At 44.6% G+C, this 12523-nt stretch overlaps 2 protein-coding genes and 1 non-coding gene across 12 annotated transcripts in view; 2 read left to right on the top strand and 1 right to left on the bottom strand.

Annotated features, from left to right (window-relative positions):
• Window positions 1–7584, top strand: part of PTCD3 (pentatricopeptide repeat domain 3) — a 32368-nt gene extending 24784 nt beyond the window's left edge. The window contains exons 16-24 of one of the 2 annotated variants that reach the window (XM_037039134.1): window positions 197–225; window positions 1093–1199; window positions 1853–1931; window positions 2028–2118; window positions 2988–3073; window positions 4083–4231; window positions 5828–5869; window positions 6491–6649; window positions 6945–7584. In XM_037039134.1, coding sequence (XP_036895029.1) covers window positions 197–225; window positions 1093–1199; window positions 1853–1931; window positions 2028–2118; window positions 2988–3073; window positions 4083–4231; window positions 5828–5869; window positions 6491–6649; window positions 6945–7035 — 833 coding nt within the window. In that variant the 3' untranslated portion in view covers window positions 7036–7584. Of the gene's footprint in view, window positions 1–196; window positions 226–1092; window positions 1200–1852; window positions 1932–2027; window positions 2119–2987; window positions 3074–4074; window positions 4232–5827; window positions 5870–6490; window positions 6650–6944 lie in introns of those variants that run through there. The other variant, XR_005065496.1, reaches the window with a different exon arrangement.
• On the top strand, window positions 5306–5442 carry LOC118982766 (small nucleolar RNA SNORD94). Its single transcript, XR_005065603.1, has one exon. It is a non-coding gene; the product is annotated as a small nucleolar RNA SNORD94 (small nucleolar RNA).
• A 3559-nt stretch (window positions 7585–11143) lies between the features above and the next one.
• IMMT (inner membrane mitochondrial protein) overlaps window positions 11144–12523 on the bottom strand; it is a 52292-nt gene continuing 50912 nt past the window's right edge. For all 9 annotated transcript variants that reach the window (XM_037039049.1, XM_037039030.1, XM_037039038.1 and 6 more), the window contains one exon: window positions 11144–12077. In XM_037039049.1, coding sequence (XP_036894944.1) covers window positions 11464–12077 — 614 coding nt within the window. In that variant the 3' untranslated portion in view covers window positions 11144–11463. The remainder of the gene's footprint in view (window positions 12078–12523) is intronic.

Here is a 12523-nt window from a genome sequence, read left to right as displayed (position 1 = left end):
TTGGGTGATCATTCTGAGAAAGCCAAAATGCTTGTAGCACTTTGCTGTATACTTCCTCTATGCTTCAGGTTTTGTTTGTTTAGGTTTATCTTACATGTTACTAGTATTATTGCCAGGAATTTTATTAATGTTATTGGCATGAAAATAGAAAATTTTGTCTAGAGTAACCAAAGCCCTCGTGAATTTTCATTTTCAGATATGTTTTTTCAATCAGCCATGAGAGTTGTAAGTACCATTTGTTATTTAACCGTTGTTTTCTGTTTTCCTTTCATTCATTTCCTAAATTTCTCTGTAATTGGGAGCAAGGGGTAGGTCCTCCACCTGATTCTTACATTTACTCTGCTGTTGATGTCGGTTGCTCTTTTCTTCTTCCTCCAGAATCTGTACTAAATCACATAACATCCCTTCCCTTTCTCTACTGGATTCATTGTCTTCAGCTTTTTTTCATACCTTTGTCCAGATAAGGTTTTAGAGTATTTCATATTTGTCTCAGTAGCTTTTAAAGTTGATGGTATTGGTTTTTAATTTTGGTTTTCGTTTACCATGCTAATATAGGAAAAATTTCAAGCAGCCTCAGAATGAATCAGCATGTCTTATTCCTAAGGATAACCACCTTCTGGTTTAGCGTGTGTCCTTTCAGGTGTTTTTCCACTGGGTGGTAAACTCGCACACAGACATGTTTCCGCGGTGCTGCGTTTGTTGACCGCAGTACAGGATGTCATGAGAGGGAAGGACTACAGTTAACTGCACAGTTCTCCTGTGGGTGGGTTTCGCAGTCATTTCACGGGCTTTCTGCTTGTACGCTGATGCTGGTGGGGCACTCCCTCTGTCTCTGTGCCCGTGACCAAGTGTTCTGTGGGGTTCCTCAGTTATAATCACTGGAGCAAAGTCATTTTGCTTTAAATTTCGTAGAACGTGGGGGTTTGCTTTTGGGGTTTTCCCCAATTTCTTTTAACTCGTTTGTGGTCAACCAGCAATATGTTAAATTAGCATCAATGTTCCCACAAGTAACTGTACATTTTTGTGATATAATGAGCCACCGTTTGCCTGTTAAGGATCTCGTAAGAGTGATGCTTACTAACAGATTTTCAGTGCTCCTCTCTCAAAGATCTGGAACTTGCTTACCAAGTACATGGCCTTTTAAATACTGGCGACAACTGGAAATTCATTGGACCCAGTCATCGGCGTAACTTCTATTAGTAAGTGTCGGAAGCGTGTCCTTTGGCACTGATACAGCACTCGTAGGCCGCGGTTGGTTGATGCTGCCCACGGAAGGCTGCCGGTGGCCCTCCTCCCTTTCGCCTGATTGCAGGCCGCGCCCCCGCTGAGCGGTGCATGGTAGTGGAGCGCTGGGAAATGTAAGCAGTGGCGGGACTGATTGGCCAGGCTGGGTTTCTTCGTAACACATTAAATCCACGTATCTTTTTCCTGTATGCCCTCCAATTTTGCAATTTTTAATTATAGCAGCAAGGGTCCATTAAGATTTTATCACAGTCTCTTTTCTCAAAGATGGAGAGAGTGGAGTACCCTGAGACGTGTTAAATGGGTTTGCTTTTAGGCAGATGAAAACAAGAACTTGAGTGAGCTTCCTAGGTGTGTGCTGATTGTCTTCTGTGTGCCCACGTGCTTTCTTCACATTGAATGCTTTAAAACGAATGCGGTTTACTGTGCGCTCACAGAGACAAGAGTGTACTGAGGAGGCAGTCACGAATGACCGGTTGAGAATAAGAAGGTATTGGGAAGTCGAGAAAACAGTTAGCACCTCCTGGGTTAAGCGTGGTCTCCATGTAACTTGAAATTGTTTGTAATTGGTAAACTATTAGACTAAACATACTTTCCCCCTTTGTTTTAGTTCCAAGTTCTTCAATTTGCTCTGTCTGATGGAACAAATTGATGTCACCTTGAAATGGTATAAGGACCTCATACCTTCCGTAAGATGATTCGTTGTCATGTATCATTATACATGTCTTTCATGGTGTTTTTGCCGAGTAGTATTTTAAAAATATGTTTGTATTTCTCTTAATCAGGTCTTCTTTCCTCATTCCCAAGCGTTGATAGATCTTCTCCGAGCACTGGATGTGGCCAACAGGCTAGAAGTGATTCCTCAGATTTGGAAAGGTCGGTTTCAGCTCATGCGTCCCAGCCCATGTCATTTCATTGTCCTGCATTTTGATGAACAAACATGTTGACGTTATTAGGGATGAAAACCTTCACTTTTGACTAAACTGAGTGTATTAGTTGAGGTCTATTTCAGGATCACTTGCTCATGTTGCATATTAAATTACATGAGTGAAAATGTACTTAAAATGGCCTTAGTAACAGGAACAGGGTAGGTTTTGTGCTCCTTTTGTGGGGTGTGACAAAGGGAAGATTATAATCAGTGCTAATAAAGTGATGTGCCCTAAGAATAAATTCAGGTCTCAGACCTCAAAGCCTGTTCCTCTCTACTGTGTTTCGTCGCTATGGTTCAATTGCTGACCAGTGAGCGATACTTATGTTTCTGAGAAACAGGTACGACTGTGGATTTACGTGTGGGTATAAATGGGCTGCAGAAGATGCTGATCTTTCTGACTGATCAGAAAGTCAGTTTCTGTCTGCCTCCAGTCCCCATGTCTGAGACACTGAGACTGTAGTAGCCCTGCCCTACTAGTTCTTCACAAGACTGCACTAAATGTATATAAAAGGTCACGACTCACAAGTGCTGTAAAACAGGATCCTACCATTCAGAGCTGGTGGTAGCTCAAGTGCAGTGTGTGTGCTGTGTTTGCACTTGACTGAGAGCAGCATTGGCTCTCACTGCTCTTACTTATTCTTACCATGAAGCATCCTGCTGGTTTTCAGGAACCCTGAAATAAACCTTGAATGGGTATGCCAGTGACTTGTTTTCATCACTGAAAAGTATGGGTGACCGCTGACCGGAGGTGAAGGTCAGCCAGAGTTATACATCATGGCGATCACTTCTCACTATATTCCTTTTTTGTTTCAAGATAGTAAAGAATATGGTCACACTTTTCGCAATGACCTGAAGGAAGAGATGCTGATGCTCATGGCAAGGGATCAGCACCCACCAGAGGTAGGGTTGTATTGACACTCGAGTTCATTATCTTTGTTAGATGTGTACTGAAGGGTGTATCCTTGCCCTGGCTGGTGTGGCTAAGTGGACTGAGTGCCAGCCTGAGAACTGAAAGGTCACCAGTCCAATTCCCAGTTGGGGCACATGCTGAGTTGTGGGCCAGGTCCCCAACCAGTTGTGGGTGTATAAGAGACAGCTAATCTCTCACATATCAATATTTCTCTCCCTTCCTTCCCTTCTCTCTAAAGGTAAATAAATAAAATCATTTTTTAAAAAGTATATCCTCGCCCTGGCTGGTGTAGTTCAGTGGATTGAGCGCGGGCCTGCGAACCAAAGGATTGTGGTTCGATTCCCAGTCAGGGCACATGCCTGGGTTGCAGGCTAGTTCCTAGCAGGGGATGCATGAGAAGCAACCATACATTGATATTTCTCTCACTCTCTCCTTTCCTTCCCCTCTAAAGATAAATAAATAAAGTCTTTTAAAAGATAATGTTACAGGAATTGATTCACATTTTTAAAAAATAAAAAAGATTAAATTAAAAAGTATATCCTCTACTAGTGAGGGCCCCGTAGGGATAACGTCCCTGCTTTCATCTGTCATTGTGCAGAATTCCGCCATCTAAACCCAGATCTAAACATAACCCAACCGTTAGCAGAATAGCTTGTCTAAAGTCACTCTCACTCTTGCAGTCCAAAGCAAGCAACACGAGAATAGCATGTTTTTGTCCTGCCTACAGCAGCTTGCATTTAAAAATATCTGCCTAAAAAGAAAACCCAAGGTTCCCCCAGGGCAGGATGCCTTATTTTTTACTACATCATATTTATAGTATTGCTATACTGTACTACATGTAGTATTTATATGTATTGCTATATGTGTGCTATAACATAGGTGATGTGTTCAAATGGTAAAATGCACTGCTCAAAAACTTCTACTGGTCCTGTGTAGTCTCTCGAACTTAAGTTCCCATAAAACCAGTTTGCAGTTCTGCTGACTCCAACAGCCTCTCAGCTTCAGGTGGCGTTTGCTGACTGCGCTGCAGATATCAAGTCTACTTACGAGAGTCAGGACACCAGGCAGACTGCCCCTGACTGGCCAGCCAGCTCTCTGAACTGCATAGCTGTCCTCTTCTTACGCGCCGGCAGAATCCAGGAAGCCTGGTGGGTATAATGTCACAAGTGTAAGTTAGAAGCATTTGCTTGGATTTCAGAGAACATTTACCCTGGTCTGCATTGTTTCTCAAATTGGGCTGCGTGATGTATAGTTTATCAGGAGAAAAATGCATTTTCTTTTTTTTTTGAAGATTTTATTTATTTATCTTCAGAGGGGAAGGGAAGGAGAGAGGGAGAGAAATATCAATGTATGGTTGCCTCTCGTGTGTCCCCTGATGGGAACTGGCCTGCAACCCAGGCATGTGCCCTGACTGGGAATTGAACCGCGATACTGTGGTTTGCAGGCCAGCGCTCAATCCACTGAGCCACACCAGCCAGGGCAGTTTATCAGGAGACAAATGCATTTTCTATGGGATCTTCAAAAAAAAACTGAAAAGAAAGCCTATGGAAGAAGACCGTATTATACATGATTTAAGAGAACATGGCTCAGTGGGCTACTTTCTTTCCATCGATGACCTTTTTGTTTTCTATATCTGGGCAAGTAAGCACTTGTCTGTCCATTCAGATAAAGTGATCAAAGAATTTCATTTTTGAAAGTGTTATGGGCATTTGGTTTCTCAAGTATTTTATTGTGGGTGCTCTCTTACCGTCAAGCTGAAAATGTGGAATGTGCTTGGATTTCAAGAAGCTGGCATTTACCAGAACATACTAAACATGGCCTTGACTAGAACTGGCCTTGACCTGTTTTTGCTTTGTGCCACTCTATTTTTAGTGTTTGTGAATGGAGACCAAATGCCTACTTGTTTTTCCAAAAGCAGAGGAGTCAGCAAAAGAAGACACTGTAGAACCATCCCAATTGGTTGGTTCCGTTGTGTTTCGTTCTGAGAGTGTTAAGAAGTGTTTAGTTCTGAGTCAGTGAGTGGAGCGTACTTGTGCATGGCTTCTTCAGCGCACGAAAGGAACTGAGTTTGAATATGCAATTGTTGGTCCAGAGCGGCTGTTCGCTGTCTCCAAGAACTGGTCTCAGGAGTGTGAGTCACACACAGGGCCTACTCTGCTACTCGTATCAGAAAACATCTGGTGCTCAAATGTGTCACCTCAGGAGACACACTTGCTGTGAATCAGGCTGTGATGATTGGCGCAGGGGTACGGACCTCAGCTGAGTCATGGGAGCTGAATGTGTGTGTTTCTCCTTTGTCCTGCATGTGGCAGGATGGTGGTGAGCACACGCATGAGACTGATGCCTTAATCTGAGCCTGCTCTTCGTCACATAGTTTTAGGACACACTGACCTCACACTGATGGTAGGAAAGGAAAGAGCCATATGTGCCCTCTTGCATCCCTGTCCTCCAGCTGCCCACAGGACAGCCCTGCCTGGGAGGACTGAAGTGACCCTCTGGAGGAGGATCTGCCCCAGCAGTTCTCACCGGCAGAAAATCAGAATCAGGTTGAATGGAGCACAGATGAAGGAGGGAACGGGGATGAGTTGCCTGAGGTGGTCGTGCTGTAAAGACAGGGCTGTGCCTCTTCTGGAGCTTCCACTGTCGTTAGGGAGGACAGCTGATCGGGGTGCAGGAGAACAGGTCATTGCACCGCCTTCAGTTCTGTTAGTGTTCAAAACCTTCTCCTTTCTCATCCTGAACAGGAAGATGTTGGGGCTCTTCAGGAAACATAATAAGATCCCTAGGTAAGTTGAAGTTAACAGGCCTGCCTGGGTACATCTTGGAATTAGCTACATGGGCTTAACTCTGACTGCAAGGTGATTGGAATTTCTTCATATGCCTCAGCTACTGCAGCTGGGCACTGTTTTGACAGGCAAGCAGATGGACCATCACACCCACCATCTAGCAGGGGTGTCCGGCCTGGGGCCTCTGGGCGTCATGCAGCTCAGGATGGCTATGAACGCTGCCCAACACAAAATTGTAAATTTACTTAAAGTATTATGGGACTTTTTTGGATTCCATGTTACCATGTGTTTAATGTGTGGGCCAAGGCAACTCTTCCAATGTGGCCCAGAGACTCCAAAAGGTTGGACACCCTAATAGGGCAGCTGAGGCAAACATTGATTTATTGATTTATTGTCTGTGTTCACTCACCACAACACGGGGGTTACATTGAATAGACTCTCAGTAAAGGCACAGTAAACTGGTGTTTATTTTCTCTTTGTCCTTTAAGGTTTAGACTTTGTGCAACTTTGCCTCCAAAGCTAGTTGATTTTATGACTGACCTTTCAAAAATGCTAGATTTTGCATGCAAACCTGGCTGGGATTAAGTCGGGGGATGTTGACGTTTTGCCTTTCTTTTATAGAAACGAGTTGCTGACTGAGTTTATGGACAGTGCAAAAGCATCTAACAACCCTGCGCAGGCTGTTGAGATAGTGAAGCTGGCGAGTGCCTTCAGCTTGCCTGTTTGTGAGGGCCTCACCCGGAGGGTTATGACCGACTTTGTGATCAGCCAGGAACAGAAGTAAGTGGCTACTGTTTCGTTACCATGAAAGAAAGTTACAGAAATGGAGCAGACCATTAGAATGGTCAAATTTGAATGTCCTCATTGAAATGTGTATAACCTTCTACCCCCTGAATTTCCTTTCTTTGCAAAAAGTCAGGATGTATTGATTTAACAATTATTTGTTACATAAATCAGGGAGGCCTATAGGTTTGGCTGTTGGAAGCTTTCCTTTGTTAGCCTAGTGAACCTGCAGGATCCCGCCCCCGCAAAACTGAATCTCAGTGCAACTCTCCTGTCTTGTTTTCCTTTACAGGGAAGCGCTAGGACACCTAACTGCACTGGCCTCTGACAGCGATAGTGACAGCAGCAGTGACAGCGATGGTGACATCAGTGCAGGCAAATGAAAGTGGGCCTGTCGGGAGCAGCTGTGGCCTAGCATGAGATGTTACTATTTAACTGTGATGTGAATTAAGCAAGAATATAGATTTGGTGAACTTTGAAATACAGTTGATACAACACTGGCTTATTTTAAGGTTAAATTCCTTATCTGATGCTTACTGAACAGTCCACTCCAGGTTTATCATTCATGCAGAGCGGCCCCATTCTCAGTTCTGCAGATGCACAGGTCCTGGTTTCCGCATAAGCTGTGCACACCAGCGGTGTGTGCCCACCGACTTCACACTGCTGTCGTTAGCATGGTTCACCCTCCTGTTCTGAACTTGAGTTTTTGTTTGGCTGATGCTATGACATTGGTGGCTACTTACATTAAAGGTGTCTAAAGGAGGTTTGCATATAATTCTGTCACAATATTGATTTGGGATCAGTAGTATCCCAATTTCATGGATACTTATGTGGAAAAAATTGTACATCTTAGAACCAAATGGCAATGGTGGGAGTTAAGGGTGCACAGCTGGGAAAAGGATGGCTGTAAATAAATATTGGAATTAATGGCATATATGCATTTCCATTGATTTTTTTTAAATTGATTCCAGACACGGGATGGGAGAGAAATAGTGGCGCAAGAGAACATCAACAGGTTGCTTCTTGCACACACCCCGAGTGGGCACTGAACCTGCAGCCTTTTGGTTTGCTGGGCAGTGCCCAAGCCACACCAGCCAGGGCCTGATCATCTTCATAGAGCCTTTGCCTATGAAGCCTTTGCCGGAGTCTTCCCACTGGACTGGGGGCTTGGACGAAAGTGTTTCCTCTTCCCATTCTCTCCCGGCTTGTGTTACACTTACAGTGTCCAAGTGAGGGCTCGTGCCGACAGGATTGAAATGTCTTGATGCGATTGTGTATTGCTAGTAATCAGGTTGGTCAAGAAGCTCTGCTTGTCTCTTACCATCATGGCTTTCAGATGGTATAGAAAGGTGACGTGAGCTTGAGTTCTGCAGGAGCATCTGCGCCTTCACAAGGGCTTCCTTACCACAGGCTGCTCTGCTGTGATTCCCAGATTTACTAGCACCCCAGGAGCTCTCTGCAGGACAGCACCTTCATCATTATCCTCCAGGATTATTTTTGGGCTACTGTATTGGTGTCTGTTCCCATCTCCATTTACCATCCTCACTAGGCTGGGAACCATTCATGTGGCTTCGGAAACCTGAGGACTGGTTTGTATTTTCTCCTAGAATGTCAGTTTAAGACATCTAATTGAGGGACAAGAGGGTGGGGGTTACTGAAGTTCATGTGCTTCCATTAACATATCAAAGCAAATGAGCAGAAAGCAAAAGGACACTGGGCAGATCGCCTTTTGATCTTGGTTTACAATGTCCAAGGAGAAGCTGCTGCCACCTGGAAGCCTCTAAACTCAGCCCCTTTCCTCTTTGTTGGCACCTGCAAATGTCTCTTCCTGGCGAAGTACTCACTGAAGAGGGTCCTCCTCCCCTGGCCAAGCCCTAGCTGTATCTTTACCGGAGGGCTTTGTGGCTGTGGAGCTGACGGGGGATACATCTGAACTGGTGTCCTGTGGGTTTGTTGTGGACTTTCAAGTGGGTGGTACACAGCTGTTTTTAACAGCTACAGATATTTCAAACACCACTCAGATGTATGATGGCAACATGTAAGGGACACAAAGCAGGCAGTGAAGGAACCTAACAGTGCTGTTCAGCAGACCTGTGGAGCTGTGCTCTCTGGAGGAACCAGGACTGCTAGAGAGAATCAAGCCCAAGGAGAGTTCACAGAACTCGGTGAGATTTACTCTTGGAAACAGAATGTCCAAGAGGAGTAAAGGTCATGATGGAATTTATTGCCAAGAAAACCTAAGCTTTGTCACTGATACCAGTGGAGTCTGTTCCCACAGTAATGGCGTCTCTCCTGGCTTTTGCCTTACAATCCCCCCAGAATGCCTTTCTGTTCCTGAAGACCCCAGGGCTGTATCTGTACAGCTTGCTGGAACTAACAAGCCAGTGAAACATCACTGTCCCACGTGGGAAAGGACAGAGTGGCCTGGTAATCCTCCTTCCCTCAATTCACCTCTGCTTTCTCATGTTCCGCCGCTGACCTCGGCACCTTAAATGTATCAACGGGAAGGAAACCAGGGAAGCTTAGCCTTGGATTGGGGAAATGGTGACCACTGGGCCCAGTGAAGAGTGATTTGCTTGGTATTTAATCCTTTCTATTTCCCGTTTGTCAAATTACCAGTTGTTTTGCACTGAGTTCAAACAAACTTTTAAAACTGATTGGACAACTCGTTTGGGACTTGGAAACTGCTTTTACCCAGAATCTGTTAAGAGCAGAGGGTCTGAGTTCATAACACTAAGGAATATATAAGTAGTGTGCTTTTAAAAAGACTGAAATTACATTTTAATTTGTAACCATATTGGCTTTAAAGAACATTAAAGCAAAGATCAGTTTTAATGTTAAATCTGGAGGCATGAGTTAAAATGTTCTATAGCACTCAGGAGGGAGGCAATAAGGTGCCCAGTTTAAGACTAAAATAGTCTGAGACAGTGCAAGCAAGACAGAAAGGATGATGTGGCTTCAAGTCGGGTGGCAGAGGTGTAACTCAGCACTTGCTGAAGTGAAGCTCCCTGTCCCTGCTGTCCAGGGTCACACCTCCTCAAAGTAGAACAGAACCCAGGTAAAGGCTCTTTGGGCCCAAGTAAAGGCCTCTTCACTTGCAGGGTTCAGTGACATCTGAGGAAGTTATATGGTACATACTTTACAAGTAAGACAAATTATAAACACTTCTAATAAGACAAATAGGCAAGTAGTCAGCTTTGCAGTTTCCATTCCAAAGGCGTAAAAAAAAAACACGTTGAATTGAGAAGAACTTCATTATTTTCTAGTAAAAACCTAACAGCTCACAGGTGCCAAGAGTGCCTCTACCTGCAGAAACTACCTACGTCACCCAAAGCGTGTGTTCCAATCAGCGAACAGTCAACCTTAGTACTCGTCACATCTTGATAAGGAAAAAAGTTTCAGCATTCGGTGCTTGCATGGGACTCAGCACTTGCTAGAACTTGCTAGAGTCGTGATGCTGCACCGAAAGAGAAAATGCCTCATCACTCTTCGAGTCACTGGTTCAATTCTGGGTGGGGACAAATGCCTGGGCTACGGGCCAGGTCCCAGGTTGGGGGCGTGCAAGAGAGATCAGTGTTTACCTGGCACATCAATGTTTTCTCTCTCCAACCAGTTTTTCTCTAAAGAAAATAAAAATGTCTTCAAGAACATTAAATAATCCGCTTAGGAGGAATATAAGGAATATTAAAATCAAACTAGGCCAAAATGGACCAATAGACCCCCAAGTGAAAGGACAAGGTCAAGTGTCATGCAGACTTGAATGTAACAATCCAAATTCAGGAGCTATAATCCTTTCAGGAATGTAATATAGAACCCCCTCCCTTTTTTCATATAGGCAGATACGTTGCTCAAGAAAAACTGCCTCCACAATCTCTTTGTGAACACAAACCCCCAACAGGAAGTTACAGTTTGGGGGGAAAAATTGACAGTATTTTCATGGAGTAAAAAATAAATGTTAACATTTACACAACATGGCAATTTTCCTAATCTTCAGAGATGTAAACTAAGTACGAGTTCTCTGGGTTTTACAGCAATTAGTTCATAAATACCACAAAGTTATTCAGTCCCTTTAAGGCTCTAGGCTCAGCACCCCCACACTTCAAAGAAGAGGTTCACAGGGGAATCAGTGGTTGGGGGTGGTGGCAGTGGCAGGGGGGGTGTGTTCAGTCCCAAAAAGAAATGATTTTTTTTCCTGTGGTAGCAATCAAAAACATTTGGGATACATACTTTTTCTAGTGCTTTTGAATCACTAGAATGATATAACTCCAACTGTAAATGTATTTGGCATTTTAGCTTGCACATCACTCTTGAGTTTGACCAGCAGGCATCACAGGCTTCAAAGCCAAGAGCAGCCCTCAGACTTCTGGGACCCAATTCACAGCCTAGAAATGGAGTGCCCAGGACTGCCTATTTGTCCTCCTGCTGCTTCGCAAGGAAATTTTCTATATACACAAGCTGGAAATGGAACTGTTTTGAAAAGGGATAAGCTACTCAGTTTTCATCTTTTTGTTTTATTCGGTTTGCTGCAAGGGCAAAATCAATAGTAATAGGGATCACAGGTATTATTTTGATTGGCTCACAAGCCTGATCAGTAAAACCTGAAAAACGGAAAATGTTACACAAGTTGCAAAGAAAGTACTCCTGGAGTTCGATGACATGATAGCAAGTGGAAATAATATAAATGCAACAGGTGTTAACATTTAGAACAGCATGTGTAACCTGCTCCTAGACAATTCTGACACCCTGCTGCAAACCTTCATGTAGCTATTACTGATTTCCTCTGACATGAACTGGGATGTTCTTCCTAGGCCTTACTCTTGCTGCACTTGAGTGGTTCCTATTCCTACAGCGCTGGCATATGCTGTCAGGATCTCCACTATCTGTTTAGTTTCTAGAGTCATCCGGGCTTCCTTCAGCCAGTCCTGCGCCACCCGTCTGGACTCTCCTTTCAGCTGATTGACAAACTTTGCTGCCAGCTCCAGATCACCGTGCTCAATGCAATAGGAGGCATATGAGAGTAACTTAAATGTGTTCATATCCTCAGGGCAGAGCTCCACGGGAGGCTTCAGTTGCTGCGGTGGGAATAGGAGCAGGGACTGCAGGTAGGAGAGGAAGTACTGGTATAAGCTATTTCTGGTTTCATCGATCATCGCTACCCTTCGGGCCAGTTTCTGGACCACATAGAAGCGGACTCTAAGGGTTTCTTCACTGTATACCCCACGGGTCAGGGACTCTGGAGGGATAGCTGCAGTTAAAGTTTGGGCAAATTCACTATCGGAACAGGTGGCTCTGATGGCCTCGACCGCACTGCCCAGCGGGACAGTGGGCCGATCTGCAGACGCCGTCTTCATGCTGTACTTCAACGCCTCCACCGAGAGCCAGAGCTGGTGGGCTTTTCTGGCCTCCTCTTCAGCAACTGCGTGACCTACAAAGAAAACAAGGCAAAGAACATTTTTCTTTCCACTTGACTAGACATCCTCCTCACACATCCAGAGAACTGATGTACCTTCGATAAGTTAAATCCACACGTGTGGAAGATGGGGCCACAAAGACCCTCTCCTGACCCCACCCCACCACTTATTTCTGGAGTGCTCTTTCCTCTCAGGTGAGGCAACGAGCCACAGCGTATTTGATGAGGACTTGTTTTCCCCACGGCTACGGTGACAGCCGAGAGAACATACGTATGCGCACAAGCACAGCCGAGTCTCCCTTCTCTCTGCAGCGTCTAGGACAGTGCAGGGCATCTAACTCAGATGTATTTATCCACAGAGATGTTTGAGACGGAAACACATTTAAATCAGGCTAAGACTTATGCTAAGGCTATTAGAAACTTCCTAAAAAGGGATGGAAGACTTCAAAGAAACTTAATGG

This window comes from Sturnira hondurensis, unplaced genomic scaffold (assembly GCF_014824575.4).
Source record: "Sturnira hondurensis isolate 20B ecotype Veracruz unplaced genomic scaffold, ASM1482457v3 Scaffold0002039, whole genome shotgun sequence".
Taxonomy (NCBI): Eukaryota; Metazoa; Chordata; class Mammalia; order Chiroptera; family Phyllostomidae; genus Sturnira; species Sturnira hondurensis.
The sequence above is the reverse complement of the archived record's forward strand: the minus strand, read 5'-3'. Positions and strand labels throughout refer to the sequence as shown.